The sequence below is a fragment of the Scyliorhinus torazame genome, chromosome 6, assembly GCF_047496885.1.
Source record: "Scyliorhinus torazame isolate Kashiwa2021f chromosome 6, sScyTor2.1, whole genome shotgun sequence".
Taxonomy (NCBI): Eukaryota; Metazoa; Chordata; class Chondrichthyes; order Carcharhiniformes; family Scyliorhinidae; genus Scyliorhinus; species Scyliorhinus torazame.
In genome coordinates this window covers 178,155,495-178,176,556 of record NC_092712.1, presented here as the reverse complement: position 1 = coordinate 178,176,556, position 21,062 = coordinate 178,155,495, and the positions used below count along the sequence as shown (strand labels likewise).

Genomic DNA, 21,062 nt, shown 5'->3' with positions numbered 1-21,062 from the left:
TGATCCAGGTTATTACAAGAAAATAGCCCAACTCCCAGAGAAATCCACCACCCTGTAACATAAAATCTCAATTTCCAGGGTATTTTCTCCCAGGTGGCATTTACGGATCAGGCAAGCATCCTAACTCTGCAGCCCTGACCCAGGAATATTTCATGCCACAGAATACAAAAACAAAGAGGTCATGCTAACTTTTAGAAATTAGGAAGATGTCAAGTGGGTGCAGAGGTTGACTAAACTGATTTGAAGGATGTGATACTTAGTTATATGGAGAGACTAATGAAGCCGGGATTGTTCTCCTTGAAGCACAGAAAGTTAAGGGGCTATTTATTTGATACAAGTGTTCAAAATCATTAAGGATTTTGATTGAGTAAATAAGGAACAACTATTTCCAGTGGCAGTAGAGTCGGTAACCACAGGGTCCAGATTTAAGTTAATTGATAAAAGAGGCAGCATAATCAGTGAGTTGCAATGGTCTGCAATGCAATGACTGCAGTGGCAACCTGCGAGAATATTCAACAGTAATTTTATCAAGAGAAGGAGATCAGCACTTAATGGGAAAAATTTTCGGGCTATGTTATTGAAAATATGGAAAAATGTGTCATTTGAAACATGGAAGTCTGGCAATATCTGGTCTGAGAGAAACATGATAGGATGCAGGGAAAGATCCCACAAAGGGTTAACAGCAGCTGCCAGGGAAGGATTGTAAAATGCAGATAGCCTTGGTCAAGCAGGCTGAGCAAACAAGAAAAACAGGATTTTGAATGAAGCCAAAAACAATGGCTCATACCTTCATTGAAAGTAACTAACTTAGTAAGGATCTGGAAAAGAATGGATGAGGTTCTAGGTGTGAAGATTTGCTAATACCAGATAAATTAAAGAAAACTGGAGGCTATCAGTCTAAGAGAAACATAATTCAAAGCCAAAATCAAAGTCAAATTTGAGCTGAGGACAATTGGAAAATAAAACTATAGAAATGACAGGAATTAAAAGTAACACCTCGTGAAACCAAAGCATTTTGAACATCACAAAGGAAACAATGTAATCAGATCTATGAGATGAAGTCATGTCAAAATGAATACTTCGTTGGGTTAGACTGTTTTAGATCAAAGTTCCTTTTTACAATCAAAGAAAATAAGAGTTACTTTACAATAACATCAAAAAACGTAATTGTTAGAAAGCAAATATAAACCTCGAGACCAGGGCAGGAACTATCAGATTCAGATCCACATCCAGAAGCAGAGCTCAGAGAGGGAGAGAGAGAGAAGCAGAGAAGGAACAAGCAGCTAGACTCAGATTACAATCAGCTCGGCCATGGGAAATGGACAGGGCAGAGCAGCCGAGCTAAAATAGCTGATACATCTAAAGAAGACCAGACTTTAAAGAAGATTGATTGTCAAGTTGGGCCTGAAGGTCCCTTCAACCAGCCAGAAGGATCCAGAAGCAAGATCTTTTTACTTTTCTGTAAAGACAGTGAGTGCATCTTTTAAAAAGAGGAAAAAATATATAATAATAAAATAACTTTAAAGTTTTAACCTGAAACAGTGGTTATTCCAAAGTCTACTTTACTTACTTAGCAATGCGGGACCCAGGATCGATGCTACTAAGTGGTAAGTAGATGAAATCTTCGGTGAAGGTATGGGTTATACCAGGGGATAACTTGAAAATATAGTTTGACCTGAATAGCACCCACTGAAGCCTGCATCGGAGTCGGAGAGCGAGAATCCCTGATCACTATTTAGAATGTCGGCCCTTTTTGGTATAGGGGGACTTCTAAGAATAGTGGTGAGTTTTCAAAAACAGCTAATGAGAAAATAGCTGGGAAGTGGGATTGGTTAGATAGCTTTCAATAATCCAACAGAGACATGGTGGGGGGAATTTAATGCCCTCCTCTGAAGCAAGCTTATAGGTGTTGGGAGGGACATTTTATCGGGTGAGAGAATACCCAGTGGGGACCCTGCTGCCTTCCCCCCTTGTCCCAGATTAATTCTAGGGCATGAAGGCTTGTGGTCGGCCTTCCCACCCCACTGAGTCCATTGAGTGGGCGATTAATGCTGCTGGTATTCAACCAGTGGCAAGTGGGCAGTCACCATATGGAAGCCTGGAAAGTAAACCTACAGGGGATCACTCCGTGTAAGGCGCAGTTCCTGATTGAGGGTCCCAGCAATGGGAAGATCAGGGGGGCAGGGGTTGCTTATTGCTGAACCCCTCCACTGCCCCCTTTCCCTGCTCTCACTTCACCATGTACCCCATAACCCTCATCTCACCTTAAATTACTTGTTTCCTGGGTCCCTCGCTGATGTAAATGAGGATGAATGGATCAAATAGTTTCATCCTGTGCTATATTGTTCTACAATTAATAACAGCATCAATCCCTGAGGCAGATATATTCTATTTGCTAACGCAATATATAATTCGGCACTGTTGGGTGAATTTGTAAATAATGATTTCAGTTTCACAAACATTTTGTTAAATGCCTGCAGTAAATGGTTACAGGTCTCTCCAGAAATTGAGGCCACTTTACTGATTCCAGGTGAGCACCTGAAAACCACTGAAGCCATAAAATGAACATAATATCACTACTGGCAGCAATTGATGTGATGAATGACTATAAATGATCTTTCTCCCCCTTATCCGACTACAGAATACCCATGTATTTTTTTTTAGTAGTTGTGTCATAAAATGTCACACTTAGGTGGCACGGTAGCACAGTGGTTAGCACCGTTGCTTCAAGGCGCCAGGGTCTCATGTTCGATTCCCGGCTTGGGTCACTATCTGTCAGTCTGCATGTTCTCCCTGTGTCTGTGTGGGTTTCTTCCTGCCCCAATTTCCTTCCACAAGTCCTGAAAGACGTGCTCTTAGGTAATTTGGACATTCTGAATTCGCCCTCCGATTACCCGAACTGGCGCCGGAATGTGGCGACTGGGGGCTTTTCACAGTAACTTCATTGCAATGTTAATGTAAACCTACTGGTGATAAGAAAGATTATTGTTATTATGCTTTTTAGTAGCTTCCAAAAAACCATGTTATTAAAGTTATTTTTACTCATGGAAATTGTGTAAAAGATGCAATACTCACAGGTAATGCAAGTCATAACAGCTGATTTACCTTTTAGGGCCAGGAGGTTCTCAGACATGTCTTAATTTAATTTATGATCATATAAATCACTGGAATTCTCTATGATACTCTGACCCTAAAGAACAGGAATTTTTTTTATTTTATAAATTTGGAGTACCCAATTATTATTTTTTCCCAGTTAAGCGAAAGTTTTGTGTGGCCTATTCACTTAACCTGCACATCTTTGGGTTGTGGGGGTGACACCCACGCAGACACGGGGAGAATGAGTCACGGACAGTGACACGGGGCCAGGATCAAACCCGGGTCCTCAGCGCCGTAGGCAGCAGTGCTAACCACTGCGCCACCCCAAAAGGAATACCTGATAGACTCATGAAATATACTGCACTGAAGGAGGTCAATTGGCCTGTTGAAGTTTCACCCACTCCAGACTCCAGGGGCGGGATTCTCTCACCCCGGGGCTGGGCCGGAGAATCTCCGTGACGGGCGTGAATCGCGCCACGCCACCCCGACGCCGGTCCGCCGATTCCCGCCGCCAATGACGCTGGTACGGTCGGCACGGCCGGCACGGTGCCGGTTGTGACCTATTCTACGGGGCCCCCCCGGCAATTCTCCGCCCGGGATGGACCGAGCGGCCACACAGAAAAAGCCAAGTCCCGCCGGCGCCATTCACACCTGTTCTTACTCGGTGGGACCTCGGCATGGATGCATCCTGGGGCGGCCAGGTTGGGGGGGGGGGGGCGGGGGGTGGGGGGGGCGACCGACCACGGGGGTGGGCCTTCGCTGTGGCTTGGCACACAATCTGGGCTTACCGATCGGCGGGCCGGCCAGTCAACATACACAACACCGCAGCCAATCACCAGTGAGAGCACACGCACTATAAAGACAGGGAGCCTCAGCGTTCCCACTCATTTGAGTTGCAGCAAGCTAGGAGGACAGAGCTCACAGCCTGCAACACAGACATTCACCATGTGCTGAGTGCATCGACTGGTTAGGACAAGGCAGAGGTCTTTAGTTAAAGCGAGTATCGTATTAACCCACAGTCTGAGTATGCTTAAACAGTTAATGATTCAATAAAATAGTGTTGCACTATTTCAAGTGTTGGTGACCTGTATGTGATCCAGAACACCCAACACATCATGATAACAGGGGTGGTGGGATACTAGCACTTCTTGGACCTACCTGCAAATGATCTGCCTTCTGCCAGCATTCCGTCATCCTGCAACATGGACAACATCAGCCTGCCGCCACCGCTCCGCATCGCCGGCAACCTCAGGGGCAAATGGGAGATTTTCAAACAGCGCTTCCAGCTCTTCCTCGAAGCCACGGACGGGGAGGGCGCCTCGGACACCAGAAAGATTGCTCTTCTGCTCTCCACTGCCGGGGACCATGCCATCCACATTTTCAACTCTCTCACCTTCACAGATGATGAAGATAAGGCGAAGTTCAAGACGGTCCTCCTCAAGTTTGACACTCACTGCAGCGGAGAGGTGAATGAAAGTTTTGAACGCTATGTGTTCCAGCAGCGTTTGCAGGGTAAGGATGAACCTTTCCAATCCTTTCTCACGCACCTCCTCATCCTTGCGCAATCTTGCAGCTACGGGCCTACCTCCAACTCCATGATACGCGACCAGATCGTTTTCGGTGTTCAGTGGGACCCCCTACGTCAGCAGCTCCTCAAAGTAAAGCAACTCATCCTAGCGACCGCCATTGAGACCTGTGTCTTACATGAAAACGCCACGAGTCAGTATTCCCATATACAAGCGGCTGAAACGGCGCGGCAAGGTCCCCACGAGGCGGAACGGGTCCAAGTGATTGAGCACCTCCAGGGCCTCAGCCTGATGAGGGCAGCCATTACGCGCACTTTTCGCGGGCTCCCGCACTTGTACGCACCAAACGATGGTGCCGGCGATGTTGAGGAACGTAATGCACAGGCGCGCACCACGCACGACTGCACCGCGCATGCGCGGTGGCGCAGCGAACATGCTAACGTCACGACGTGCGGCAACTGTGACTCCGCCCATTTAAAGAGGCAATGCTCCGCTAAATCTCGACAATGTCTATGATGTGGAAGACTTGGCCACTATGCTGCCTTCTGTCGAGCAGCTCAGCCTGCCAACTACCATCGCTTCAGCCAGCCTCGCAGGAATGTTCGGGCAATTCAACCTTACAGACCTCCCACACAGCAGTGACACCGAGGACCCGAATGCGCCTTTTCGAGTCGGTGTCGTAACGAAAAACAGGCTGTCCCCGAAGCAAAGACACCGGCCACTGTCGGTATACAGCATCGATCCAGACAATGAGTGGTGTGCCACCCTGACGGTCAACCGGTCCAAAATACGATTCCGCCTGGACACTGGTGCCTCCGCCAATCTCATGGCGTGGTCTGCTTTCCAAAGCCTTTGTGTCAAACCAGACATCCTTCCATCCGCCTGCCAGCTATTGGACTACAATGGCAACATCATTCCTGCTACCGGCTCGTGCCTACTTGAAGTGACACACAAGACACGGAAAGCCATCCTTCCTTTCGAGATTATGGGCTCCTCGAAGGACTCCCTGTTTGGCGCACAGGCGTGCAAGCTGTTGAACCTCGTTCAAAAAGTTCACTCTCTCTCTCCTGATGACACGCCTGCCTTCCAGGACGCTGACTTCAGGGCGCAACTCGACGCCATCATCGACCAGCACTGCGATGTCTTCGAAGGCATGGGCACGCTCCCATATACTTACAAGATCCTACTCAAACAGAACGCCACGCCTGTGGTTCATGCACCTCGCAGAGTCCCAGCACCCCCCAAGGACCGCCTCAAGCAGCAGCTGCAGGACCTCCAAGACCAAGGATGATCTCAAGAGTTATGGAACCAACCGACTGGGTCAGTTCCATGGTGTGAATAAAAAAGCCTTCCGGCAAGCTGAGAATTTGCATTGATCCCAAGGATTTGACTCGCAATATCATAAGAGAGCATTATCCAATTCACAAGCGCGAAGAGATCACATGCGAGATGGCTCGCGCCAAGCTCTTCACCAAACTTGACGCCTCGAAAGGATTCTGGCAAATCCAGCTCGACAAATGCAGCAGGAAACTGTGTAACTTTAACACTCCCTTTGGCAGATATTGTTACAACATGATGCTGTTTGGGATCATATCGGCTTCAGACGTGTTCCACAGGATCATGGAACAAATGATGGAAGGCATTGAAGGTGTTCGCGTCTATGTCGATGACATCATCATTTGGTCCCCCACCCCACAGGAGCATGTCAGTCGCCTCCAGCGCATATTCAAACGTATACGTGAGCAGGGCCTCCGCCTCAACAGGGCCAAATGCTCTTTTGGTCAGGCGGAACTCAAGTTCCTCGGGGACCACATCTCCCAGTTGGGTGTGCGGCCGGATGCGGACAAGGTGGCTGCCATCACAGCCATGAAAAAGCCAGAGGACAAGAAGGTGGTCCTCCGATTTCTGGGCATGGTCAACTTCCTAGGGAAGTTCATCCCTAACCTCATCTCTCATACCACAGCTCTCAGGAACCTGGTCAGGAAGACGGCAGACTTCCAATGGTTTCCTGCCCACGAGCGCGAATGGAGAGAACTCAAAACCAAAGTCACCACGGCCCCGGTCTCATCCTTTTTTGATCCAGCGAAAGAGACAAAAATTTTGTCCGATGCCAGCCAATCTGGCATTGGGGCAGTGCTCCTGCAACGCGATGAGGCCTCATCATGGGCCCCTGTTGCATATGCGTCACGCGCCATGACCCCCACGGAACAGCGCTACACGCAGATAGAAAAGGAGTGCCTGGGCCTGTTGACCGGTGTCGTCAAGTTTCATGATTATGTGTACGGCCTTCCCCAAGTCACCGTCGAGACCGACCATCACCCGCTGGTCAATATAATACAGAAAGACTTAAACGACATGACGCCTCGCCTCCAGTGTATTCTGCTCAAGCTCCGGCGATACGACTTCCAGCTGGTATACACCCCGGGCAAAGACCTAATCATTGCCGACGCTCTCTCCAGGGCAGTCAACACTCCATGTGACCCAGCGGCATTCGTCTGCCAGGTTGACGCCCATGTGGCCTTCGTGGCCTCCAATCTACTGCCACGGATGAACGCCTCGTCCAAATTCGTCGCGAGACAGCGGCTGACCCTTTGCTACAGCATGTCATGCTCCACCTAACAGACGGGAGGCTCAATGGCCAATGCCCGCAGATCTACAACATCAGAGATGATCTGGCGGTAGTCGATGGTGTTCTCCTGAAACTGGACCGCATTGTCCTCCCGCACAGCATGCGCTAGCTCGTCTTGGAACAGCTACACAAGGGCCATCTTGGCGTGGAGAACTGCCGCCGACTGGCCCGAAAGTCAGTGTACTGGCCCGGCATCAATGACGACATCGCCAACACAGTGCTCAACTGCCCCACTTGTCAGCGCTTCTAGCCGGTCCAACCACGTGAGACCCTACAGCCCCATGAGTTGGTCACGTCCCCTTGGTCCAAGGTCGGCATTGACCTGATCCACGCGCTGGGCAGGGACTATATCCTGATTGTCGACTACTTTTCAAACTACCCAGAGGTGGTATGTTTACACGACATCACATCGTCTGCAGTCATCCGTGCCTGTAAGGACACCTTTGCTCGACACGGCATCCCACTCACTGTGATGTCGGACAATGCCCCCTTCTTTGCAAGCCAGGAATGGTCCAACTTTGCCAAGAGGTACAACTTTGTGCAGGTGACATCTAGTCCCCTGTACCCCCAATCCAATGGCAAAGCGGAGAAGGGTGTCCACATAGTCAAACTGCTCCTCTGCAAGGCTGCCGATGCTGGGTCCGATTTCTACCTCGCCCTGCTGGCCTATCGCTCGGCCCCACTGTCCACTGGCCTGTCGCCAGCCCAGTTGCTCATGGGTCGCACCCTGAGGACGACGGTGGCGTCCATTCATGTCCCAGACCTCGACCACGTTCCGGTCCTTCATCGAATGCAGCTCTCTCGTGCACAGCACAAGGCGGCTCATGACTCCCGTGCAGCTGATCTCCCTGCTCTGGCTCCAGATGACAACGTCCGCATCCATCTTCCAGATGGTAGCTGGTCTGCAACCGCTGTGGTTCTTCGGCAGGTGGCTCCCCGCTCATTCCTGGTTCGTCTACCGGATGGTTCCATTCTGCGCCCCAATTGACGTGCCCTTCGTCTCGTTCTGCGCTCGCTACGTGATCCTCTGCCATTGCTACGCCCTCCTGTTGACCCTGACCTGGACTATGCAGAGATTCCGGTCACTCTGCATCCTCCTCACTCTGACGCAGTCCAGCCCGCTCCTCAGCCGGCGGCTCTCGCCCCACCCTTGAGGCGGTCAACCAGAATTCGTCGCCCACCTCAGAGACTTAATTTATGAACTTTGTAGATTTATGGACTTTCTGATTTGTTCTGTTCTTCCGTTTAGTCGTTCAAGTGGTTTGTATACAGTGTTCATCTCGTTAGTCTTGTGACACACTGTTTTTTTCTGCACCAGGCACCTTCCCATGTAAATAGCTTAGTTTTTATGTACATAGTCCTGTAAATATTTTGCACACACGTAGTCAAGAACATTCACCATACACTATTTATTGCCATGCAGGTACATTTTCTATAAAAGAGGGGATGTCATAATATATACCAGTATATCATGATACAGACACACACTGATGGACACATAGTGGGACCAATCAACATACACAACACCGCAGCCAATCACCAGTGAGAGCACACGCACTATACAGACAGGAGCATCAGAGTTCCCGCTCATTCGAGTTGCAGCTAGTTAGGAGGACAGAGCTCACAGCCTGCAACACAGACATTCACCATGTGCTGAGTGCATCGACTGGTTAGGACAAGGCAGAGGTCTTTAGTTCAAGCTAGTATCGTATTAACCCACAGTCTAAGTATGCTTAAACAGTTAATGATTCAATAAAATAGTGTTGCACTATTTCAAGTGTTGGTGACCTGTATGTGATCCAGAACACCCAACACATCAACAGATTTAGATTTTGTGGAGGGAACTGTAGGATGTTAGAGTACAGAAAGTGAGCAACCAGTCCAGTGCATCTGTGCAGGCTCTTTGTACAAGCAACCTAAAACGAATCCCACTGCCCCGTTACCTCTGTGTTGCCGTATACATTTCCCTGCTTCAGATATTGATCCAAATCAAAGCTCAAGGATCTCCTCCTCAACCAAAATCCCTTTCTTAGTAATAATTGGTCCCCAACCAGACAAAATTGTCTTTCTTAATTCATTCTATCAAAATCCGTTTCAATTTAAAAAACACCTATCAAATCTCATTTTAGTTATATTTGTTGCAGTATAAATAATCCTCTCAATTTTCCCCTTGTAACCATAATTTCTCATCCGTGGTATCATCCTGCTGAATTTGTGTAGTTTACTCCCCATGGTTTAACATCCTTTAATAACGGGACACTCAAAATGGCACATTGCGCCCTAATTATGGCCTAAAGAATATTCTGCACAATTTTTAAATTATTTCCTTGCTTTATGCCCCTAGTTCTAATATTGAATTATGTCTGAAAATCCATATAGACTACCTCTGTTGCATACTCTTTATTTATCTAATCAGTTATATCTTCAAACAAGTTTGTGACATTTTTCAAACGACTAAAATTAAGGTCCCATTGATAATTGAGTCATTAAAACTGTGCTTCTCCATTAATTTCTGTACGTTCTTGAGTGACCCTTCCTACCTCCACAATTCTTGTAATCGTAGCCAGATTCCTTCTGACTTGAAAAAGACGCTTTGAAGGGACAGGAGCCTGTCCTTCTTTCCGTGAAGTTCCATTCTTATAAATAATAAGTGGCTTGTCTTTAAACAAACTGAGCAGATGAGAAGGCTCCTTCCCTTGGGTCACCCGAACCTTTGGAAGAACAATAGTGATAAGTGCCATGATGTAAAATACTGAAGCTGTCACATTAATAATAGTTTCTGCAAAATTACAGTTACTGTCTTTCTAATCATTGTGGTTAAGTTATTTTACAGCCATAATCTGCAAACTAACATTCTTTTCAGTATACTTACATTTGGCTATTTGGACAAAATTGCTCATCAAATCAGTGTGGTAAACAAATTCCTTTATGTAACCAAATAATATTTGCATTGGTCAAAACATATTTACAAAACAAGCCAATTTGCATGAGATTTTATATGCTGAGAAATAGGTTCCTTTATTTGAAATATCCTTTAGTAGCTAACAGCTTGCCCTGAGTAAAGGAATTGTCAAAAGATACAACAGCATTATTTAATTTTTGTTACATCTGATATTATTATATGAGGATAACTGTTGCACTTCACAGCATTGACAGTGGCACGATGTTATAGGGGCAATGAGGAATTTAATACCTCCAGAGGATTCTGAAACTACCTCAAGATTTAGATTCCCAGAGTTCTCTGGAGGCTATGACAATTAATGTCCAGTGACTAGAAACAGAAGTTGTGACTTTAAAATAACACCTCATTTGCTGTTGTCTCTGATGTTAAAACTACAGTATCTATAATGTAAAAGGGGGGTATGGTGGCACAGTGGTTAGCACTGCTGCCTCACAGTGCCAGGGACCCAGGTTCAATTCCGAGTTTGGGTGATTGTGTGGAGTTTGCACTTTCTCCCCGTGTCTACGTGGGTTTCCTCTGAGTTCTCCGGTTTCCTCCCACAGTCCAAAAATGTACAGGTTAAGTGGATTGGCCATGATAAATTGTCCCTTTGTCCAAACGTTAAGTAGGATTATGGGGTTACCGAGATAGGGCAGGGGAATGGGCCTGGGTAGGGTGCTCTTTCAGAGGGTCAGTATAGACTCAATGGGCCGAATGGCCTCCTTCTGCACAATGTGGAGATGCCGGCGTTCGACTGGGGTGAGCACAGTAAGATGTCTTACAACACCAGGTTAAAGTCCAACAGGTTTGTTTTGAATCACTAGCTTTTGGAGCGAAGCTCCGAGCACATTCAGCTTTCGGAGCACATTCACCTGAGGAAAGAGCTGTGCTCCGAAAGCTAATGATTCAAAACAAACTTCCTGGACTTTAACTTTGTGTTGTAAGACTTCTTACTGTCCTTCTGCATTGTAGCGATTCTATGATTCTGTGAAATTAGAAAAATTTCACAGCACCCAGAGTCAAGGCTGTGGAATAACTGCTTTTGGTAGAAGTGACTTACAATAATAATAATAATCTTTATTAGTGCAACAAGTAGGTTTACATTAACTGCAGTGAAGTTATTGTGAAAATCCCCTCATTGCCTCACAACGCCACCTGTTCAGGTACAATGAGGTAAAATTCAGAATGTCCAATTCACCTAACAAGCACGTCTTTCGGGATTTGTGGGAGAACCCGGAGGAAATGGAGGAAACCCACGCAGACACAGGGAGATCATGCAGATTCCGCAAAGACAGTGACCCAAGCCGGGAATTGAACCCGGGTCCCTGGTGCTGTGAAGCAACAATGCCACCGTACTGACTTTGCGACGTAACTCCAAAGTAATTTATTTACACGTTTGCAGCATAAAATTTTACTTCAGTGAACAAAAGTCACATTGTCTCATTGTCTCATTAGCTGGGAGAAGAAAGCTGAGTATTGGTAATGTCACTGGACTAACAAACCAGAATTCCACGCTAATGCTTCAGAGACATGGGTTCAAATGACAGCTGATGGAATTTAAAATCAATTACTTAATAAATCTGGGATAGTCTCAGCGATGGTGACCATGAAACTATTATCGATGCCGGAAAAACCTATCAGGCTTACCAATGTCCTTTAGGGAAAGAAATCTGTCATTCTTACCTGATCTGGTCTGCATGTGACTTCAGGCCCACAGCAATATGCTGACTCTAAACTGCCCTCTGAAATGGCCTCGTAAGCAACTCAGTTCAAGGGAAATGAGGGATGGGCAACAAATGCTTGCCTTGCCAGCAACGCCCACATCTCATTTAAGAATAATTTTGTAAAACATCCAGAGAGGACCACAGGCATTTCTCTCCATTAGAGAGACAACCAGTTATATATAGCTTGAATTGCATCATTCAACGAAAATGGGGAAATGTGAGGAGGCAGGTCTACACAAGCTATCACAGCTAGTACAGTGATGGAACCCACTGCATCACACGTAAGCCATCTAGCCAACTGAGCTAACCCAAGCCCCATTAATTTAGATATAACTGGGTGAAAAGAAGCAACATCTAGGGGCAGCACAGTGGCGCAAGTGGTTAGCACGGTTGCCTCACGGAGCTGAGGTCCCAGGTTTGATCCTGGCTCTGGGTTACTGTCTGCATGCAGTTTGCACATTCTCCCCGTGTTTGCGTGGGTTTCGCCCCCACAACCCAATAGTTGTGCAGGATAGGTGGATTGGCCACGCTAAATTGCCCCTTAATTGGAAAAAATGAATTGGATACTCTAAATTTATATTAAAAAAAGAATTAACGTCTCAAGAAATTGAGACTAATTTTAAGTGTATGTTTTAAATTATTTTATATAAATATAAGTTGTTGCTTCACATAGAGATGAATGTAAGTTCTGGCACTACAGTAGCTGCGAAAAAAAAGTTAAAATGAGAGGAACGTAAATTGGAGTCACTGGCAGAAAACCAGCATAATGAGAATGGCACAGTGAACTGATCAATATCAGGAAAAATGACTAAGGGATCCATAATCAGCTGAGCCATGCCAAGTCAAACAAAGTCAGTTTCATCTGAATTACAAACGAGGGTTTGCTTTGCCCCAGAATCCCATTTGTGTACATTTCTTACAAAATATAACATTTTTCAATTTGTTAGATTACAGAAAGGACATGGGCCTGCAGCATTCACACAATCACAATGAAGCACAGGCAGAGGAAAGGAGCAAAATGAGAGGTCATCTATTCTTGAGAGAAAAGGAAGGATGTTGGGGGATGGGTGGGATATTTTCAACAAAAGTCCAGCAGCCTTGCAATGGAAAGTAATGAATGGAGAACAGGACATTAACAGAAACAACCTCGGGGTTAAACCATCAAGGAAGCTGTGTCAGGGGCTATTCAGTCTTGAATATATTCCTAACTTTTGCTTTCTTTAATAATATCATTCATTTTTTAAAAAGTCCAATGCTGAGATTTCAAATTCATTTTTGCCAATTACTATTAAATTTGCTATATTCATTATCAATTGATCAGGATAATTGTCTAGTTTTTTATGCAATTTGCAAGTCATGGTAAGAGAGGTATTTAACAGGAAAATGGTCAAGTGATTGAAAACAACAGCTTTATTGAAAAGTATTAGTTACTGGCTGATTTTATGTATCAGCAGAGAATGGCTGCTTGGCAGGCAAAGTACCCAAACCTGTTTTTGCTGGTGGGAGGTCTGTACCATTTGGAGGGCCTGGTCATGTATTTGCTTTGTTTGGCCCCTTGTTCCGCACTGTAACCAATCACTGTTTGTCAATGTACCATTTGCCAATGTTCTCTTTTGATTATTCTGTTTGTCTACTATGTACGTACTGTGTACGTTCCCTCGGCCGCAGAAAAATACTTTTCACTGTACTTCGGTACATGTGAAAATAAATCAGATCAAATCAAATCAAAATCATTCTCTTGTTGAATTGTGTGCACCACAAGGGCCTGTCACTGCCACTCACTAGGTAGCTGGAAAACAGTCTGACTCCCACATGAAGAGCTGAGTTTTGTCAAGGTGGAGTTGACCCCGATGTCAGACTGGAAAGCTGAGCTGGAAACTCTGCCTCAGAAGTCTCAGGGGCCCCCCGACTGATTCGATGGAAATCAGTCATACCAGCTGCATGGTCAGAGAGTGAAACCTCTTTTTGTTGATGAGTGCAGCAGGCTGATTCCAGGGAGCTCTCAGCACCAACTGTCTACAGTCAATTGTCCCTTGCACTTGTGGGAATCCTGCATTTGCAGAAAATCCTACTGGTCTGGTTGTCTGGCACTGTGCTCAATTTGACAAATTCACGCATTCTTCCAAAGAGGGCATCGGTTACCTCCCAGATATACTTGAGCATGGCAGACTGGGATATTCTGCACATGTGGAGCCCTGGAAAGAGCCACTGGCAAAAAAGGTTAATGCCACAGTCACTTTTAATGCTGCCAGCATTGGATTGCCTCCCAGTCTTCATGCAGCAGCTGGCTTATGTTTTTTCATTTAGGGGATGTGGGGATCGCTGGCAAGGTCGGCACTTATTGCCCATTTCCTAGTTGACCTTCAGAAGGTGATGGTGAGCTGCCTTCTTGAACTGCTACAGTCCCTGAGGTGTAGGTGCACTCACAATGCTGTTAGGGAGGGAATTCCAGGATATTGAGCTAGTTACAGTGGAGGAATGGCGATATAGTATCAAGTCAGGATGGTAAGTGAATTGAATGGAAACCTTCAGGTGGTAGTGTTCCCATGTATTTGCTGCTCATGTCCTTCTAGAGGGTAGTGGTTGTGGGTTTGGAAAGTGCTGCCGAAGGAAATTTGGTGAATTCTTGCAGTGCTTCTTGTAGATGGTACATACGGCTGTCACTGTTCGTCTGTGGTGGAGGAACCAAGGAACCAAACCAAGCAGCAACCAAGCCACCCCAGGTACCACAGTAGAAAACAATACAGGGAAATCTATTGTCAACTTGTCAGACTACACCCTTCAACCAGACAAAATCGAAGTCCTCAGCAGAGGACTCAATTTCTGCACCACCACCAAAATGGACCCTATCAGTCTTGCGGCAGACACGGAGGAATTCATCAGGCGAATGAGGCTCTGGGAATTCTTCCACAGACCCCAAGAGGCCAACAGCGAACCCAAGCAGACTATCAATGAACCAGAACAGCAGACCGAGAGATCTGCGGTGCGGCAACCGAAGAGGAAAGAGTCGAATTGGATCCCTCCGGAAGGCCGCTGCCCTAGACTCGACATGTATGCTCAAGCCGTCAGGAGTCGCGTCAATGCCAGATTCATCAGTCGCATTCACAAGACAGCCCCGAATGTCACCCAAGCACAAGGCAATGCCATCCGCGCTCTCAAGACCAACCGCAGCATCGTCATCAAACCAGCAGACAAAGGAGGGGCCACTGTCATACTGAACAGAACGGACTACTGCAAAGAAGTATACCGACAACTGAACAAGCAAGAACACTACAGACAGTTACCCGAAGATCCGACCAAGGAACACATACGCCAACTTAACAGACTGATCAAGACCTTGGATCCAGATCTTCAGAGCACCCTACGTACTCTTATCCCACATACTCCCCGCATTGGAGATCTCTACTGCCTACCAAAAATACACAAGGCCAACACACCAGGCCGTCCTATCGTTTCAGGCAATGGGACCCTGTGTGAGAATCTCTCTGGCTACATTGAGGGCATCTTGAAACCCATCGTACAAGGTACGCCCAACTTCTGTCGCGACACGACAGACTTCCTACAGAAACTCAGCACCCATGGACCAGTTGAACTAGGAACATTCATCGTCACAATGGACGTCTCGGCACTCTACACCAGCATCCCCCATGACGACGGCATTGCTGCAACAGCCTCAGTACTCAACACCGACGACTGCCAATCTCCAGACGCAATTCTGCAACTCATCCGCTTCATTCTGGATCACAACGTCTTCACCTTCGACAACAAGTTCTTCATCCAGACACACGGAACAGCCATGGGGACCAAATTTGCACCCCAATACACCAACATCTTCATGCACAAATTTGAACAAGACCTACAGGACCTTCAACCAACGTTATACACCAGATACATCGATGACATTTGTTTCCTGTGGACCCGCGGCAAAGAATCACTGAAACGACTACACAATGACATCAATAAGTTCCATCCAACCATCAGACTCACCATGGACTACTCTCCAAAATCAGTTGCATTCTTGGACACACTCGTCTCCATCAAGGACGGTCACCTCAGCACTTCGCTTTACCGCAAACCCACGGATAACCTCACGATGCTCCACTTCTCCAGCTTCCACCCTAAACACATTAAAGAAGCCATCCCCTAAGGACAAACTCTCCGTATACACAGGATCTGCTCAGACGAGGAGGAGCGTAACAGACATCTACAGACGTTGAAAGATGCCCTCGTACGAACGGGATATGGCGCTCGACTCATCGATCGACAGTACCAACGCGCCACAGCAAAAAACCGCACCGACCTCCTCAGAAGACAAACATGGGACACAACCGACAGAATACCCTTCGTGGTCCAGGACTTTCCCGGAGCGGAAAAACTACGACATCTTCTTCACAGCCTACAACACGTCATTGATGACGATGAACATCTTGCCAAGGTCATCCCCACACCCCCACTACTTGCCTTCAAACAACCGCGCAACCTCAAACAAACCATTGTTTGCAGCAAACTACCCAGCCTTCAGAACAGTGACCACGACACCACACAAACCTGCCATGGCAATCTCTGCAAGACGTGCCAGATCATCGACATGGATACCACCATTACACGTGAGAACACCACCCACCAGGTACGCAGTACATACTCGTGCGACTCGGCCAACGTTGTCTACCTCATACGCTGCAGGAAAGGATGTCCCGAAGCGTGGTACATTGGTGAGACCATGCAGACCCTGCGACAACGAATGAAAGGACATTGTGCGACAATCACCGGGCAGGAATGTTCCCTTCCAATCGGGGAACACTTCAGCAGTCAAGGGCATTCAGCCTCTGATCTCCGGGTAAGCGTTCTCCAAGGCGGCCTTCAGGACGCGCGACAACGCAGAATCGCCGAGCAGAAGCTTATAGCCAAGTTCCGCACACATGAGTGCGGCCTCAACCGGGACCTGGGATTCATGTCGCATTACATTCATCCCCCACCATCTGGCCTGCAAAATCCTACCATCAGTCCTGGCTTGACACAATTCGCACCTCTTTAACCTGGGGTTACCCCATCTCTGGATCTATAAAGATTTAATCACCTGCTAATGCTTGCATTCCAAGCATTGTCTGGCATCTTTGAATCTGTCTACATATATGTTTCTGGAACATACCTCTTCATTCACCTGAGGAAGGAGCAGCGCTCCGAAAGCTAGTGACATCGAAACAAACCTGTTGGACTTTAACCTGGTGTTGTAAAACTTCTTACTGAGGAATTAAGTGTTTCTGGATTGGGTGCCAATCAAGCGGACTGCTTTGTCCTGGATGGTGTTGAGCTTCTTGAGTGTTGTTGGAGCTGCAGAACATAGTGCTGAATATTGTGCAGTCATCGGTGAAAATTTCTCACTTCTGGGGCGGAATTCTCCACAATCGGTGCAATGTCCGCCGACCGGCGCCAAAAACGCCGCGAATCAGTCCGGCAACGCGCCGCCCCAAAGGTGCGGAATCCTCCGCATCTTGAATGGCCGAGCCCTAACCTTGAGGGGCTGGCCCACGCCGGACTGATTTCCGCCCCGCCAGCTGGCGCGGAAATGACTTTGCCGGGCGGCGCATGCGCGGGAGCGTCAGCGGCCGCTCACGGCATCCCCGCGCATGCGCAGTGGAGGGGGTCTCTTCCGCCTCCGCCATGGTGGAGACCGCGGCGAAGGCGGAAGTAAAAAAGTGCCCCCACGGCAGAGGCCCGCCCGCAGTTCGGTGGGCCCCGATCGCGGGCCAGGCCACCGTGGGGTAACTCTCCAGGGCCAGATCGCCCCACGCGCCCCCCCCCTCCCCAGGACCCCGGAGCCCGCCCGCGCCGCCTTGTCCCACCGCTAAGAGAGGTGGTTTGATTCTCGCCGGTGGGACAGGCATTCCAGCAGCGGGACTTCGGCCCATTCGGGCAGGAGAATCGCCGGGGGGGTGGCCCGCCAACTGGCGCGCCGCGATTCCCACCGCCGCCGAATATCCAGTGCCGGAGAATTCGGCAACCGGCGGGGGCGGGATTCACGCCAGCTACCGGCGATTCTCTGACCCGGCGGGGGGTCGGAGAATCCTGCCCCTGATCTTGTGATGGAAGGAAGGTCATTGATGAAGCAGCTGAAGATGGTTGAACCTGGGACGCTACCCTGAGGAATTCCTGTAGTGATGTCCTGGAGCTGAGATGATTGACCTCCAACCAGCACAGCCATCTTCCTTTGTGCCAGTTATGACTCCAACCAGCGGACGTTTTCCCTCTAGGGCTCCTCAAAGCTATACTCGGTCAAATGCTGCCTTGATGTCAAGAGCAGTCAATCTCATCTCACCTGTGGACTCCAGCTCTTTTATCCATATTTGAAACAAGGCTGTGTTATGGGCCAGAGTTTAGAGAACCCCAAAGTGTATCATGGAGTTCACTAGACCCACAACTTTTAACAGATTGTGGTATGGGGAGCACACGGCCCACTCTACAGGTGTGGCACAGCAGAAATGGAAAAGATTTTTTTAAAGCAAAACAATGTTTATTCTATGAACTCAAGTTAATCTTTTTAAAACATACAGTGAACATCTTAGCAACCATCAATTCGAATACAACCCCCAAAGAATACAACACTAAGTAATCCTTACTAACTTCCCAAACAACATCCAGAAGACAAAAGAAACACCTTTTAACAGAAACACATTAGGTTTACTTTCACGATGGAGAACATTTATAATTCTGAATTCACCAAATGATCAAGAGATAGTTTTTTTCATGGCAGAGAGATCAACAGTATACCTGCTTTGTCTGGCTTCAGCTCCAACACTGAAAATGAAACTAAACACACCCTGCAGCAAACAACCTAAAACGAAAGAAAAAAGCTGACAGAAAGCCCAGCTCTACCCACACTCTGACATCACTGCAGTAATATGAGCAGCCAAACATTTCTTAAAGCAACATTCTCATGACACCTCCCCCCCGCAAGAAAAAAAATAAACCATCAACTTCAAGATAGTTTCATTTTTCACCTTTTCACTATCCTTCAAGAAATGCACACAGTAAATATACTTTTTTGTTTCAAAAAACAACACACGCAAACAGGTGTAATAATATAGTCCATTTTGTTTCCTTCTTCCTCCAACTGGAATCCTTCTCGATTGACAGTCTCTTTGAACAAGAAGGTCTCTGCACGATCCATCCATTTCTCTATGCCTCGGCATGTCTCTTTAAAGTCAGATACTTTAGTTCAATCTGATCACAGAGTCCCTTGTAATTCTCCAACACAGGAGCATTGGTTATCACAGCTTTCAGGCAGTCAAATGCCTGTTGAAAGACCGCTGCCACTAAAATTGTTGACGTTTCTTCAGCAAGTCCATCAGTGGAGCAATCCCACTACAAAGCCTTTGCGCAAATATTCGATTAAATCCACTCAGGCCAAGAAATCGCATTATTTCCCTTCGTCTTGAGGGTATCGGAAACTCCTCAAGGAAAGTGACTTGGGCTTTTCCAAATTCACTTTTGGCTAGGTTTATCACCAAACCCGCCTCCTGAAGTCGATCGAATAACTCCATCAGATGTTTCAAATGTTCTGTCCATGTCTGACTGAAAATTACCAGATCGTCGATGTATACCGCACAATTGGGTAATCCTGAAACAACTTTGTTAGTGAACCGTTGAAATGTGGCTGGTTCATTTTTCATGCCAAATGGCATAACTTTGAAAATGTATGTACCATCTGGAGTCACAAAAGTTGAAATCTCCTTCGCCCTTTCGGGTAAAGGTACCTGCCAGTAACCTTTAAGTAAATCAGGTTTGGAAATAAAAGCTGATTGTCCCACTTTCTCAATGCAATCCTCCAAACGTGCGATAGGATAAGAGTCCGTTCTTGTAACTGCATTATCCTTTCTATAGTCCACACACAACCGTTGAGTACCGTCTGGTTTTGGTACCATCACTATGGGTGAGCTCGATTGGCTGCAACCCACTTCAATTATGCCATTTTTAAGCATACTCACAATCTCTTTGCTAACCTGTGCCAATTTTAAGGGGTTAAGTCTGTATGGATGTTGTTTGAATGGAACAGCATTTCCCGCATCTACATCATGTATAGCCATTTTAGTACTTCCCAATTTATCACTACAAACTTGCCAACGTGATATACATAACTCTTTCAGGACAGTTAGTTTTTCCTCTGGAAGGTAACTCAACAATTTATCCCAATTTTTAAGAACATCCACGTTTTCCAATTTAATTTGAGGTATGTCAAATTCACAGTCATCTGGATTTGGTTCGTCACTTTGAGTTAGAATCATTAAAACCGCCTCCTTTTCCTCTCCTTCCCTTTCAAAGTACCTTTTAAGCATATTCACATGACACACTCGGTGAGTTTTCCTTCTATCCGGCGTTTTTACCACATAATTCACCTCACTTAATTTCCTTTCAATCTGATATGGTCCACAAAACCTAGCTTTTAAAGGTTCACCTCCCACTGGTAACAATACTAAAACTTTATCTCCACAGACAAAACTACGTACTTTGGATTTCTTGTCCGCTACCCGTTTCATCACATTTTGTGCAACATTTAAATGTTGTCTAGCCAATTCACCTGCTCTATTTACTTGTTCCCTAAAATTTGACACGTAATCCAAGAATGTAACTTCTGATTTCTCACTCACCAATTTTTCCTTAATCAATTTAAGTGGTTCTCTTACCTCATGACCAAAAATTAGTTCAAAAGGACTGAATTTGGTTGACTCATTAGGTGCATCCCTAATTGCAAACAGTACGAATGGAATTCCTTAATCCCAATCCTCTGGATAATCATGACAATAAGCCCTCAACATTGTCTTTAATGTCTGATGCCACCTTTCTAACGCTCCCTGCGATTCTGGATGGTACGCAGTGATATAAATTGTTTTATTCCTAAGCTATCCATAACTTCTTTGAATAACCTTGAGGTAAAATTCAATCCTTGATCTGTGTATTTCTGTGGGTAGCCCATATCTAGTAAAGAATTTAAGTAACTCCTCCACAATCTTTTTAGCTGTAATATTACGTACTGGAATGGCCTCTGGAAACCTAGTAGACACATCCATTATAGTCAAAAGATATTGATTCCCACTTTTCGTTTTAGGAAGCGGTCCTACGCAATCAATTAGGACCCTTGTAAAAGTTTC

General features: G+C 46.6%; 1 protein-coding gene across 2 annotated transcripts in view; it reads right to left on the bottom strand.

The window, feature by feature from the left end:
* The window catches only part of scin (scinderin), a 231,649-nt gene that overhangs the window by 40,200 nt on the left and 170,387 nt on the right, over positions 1-21,062 (bottom strand). For both annotated transcript variants that reach the window (XM_072509136.1, XM_072509137.1), the window contains one exon: positions 9,792-9,962. In XM_072509136.1, the coding sequence (XP_072365237.1) occupies positions 9,792-9,962 (171 nt within the window). The remainder of the gene's footprint in view (positions 1-9,791; positions 9,963-21,062) is intronic.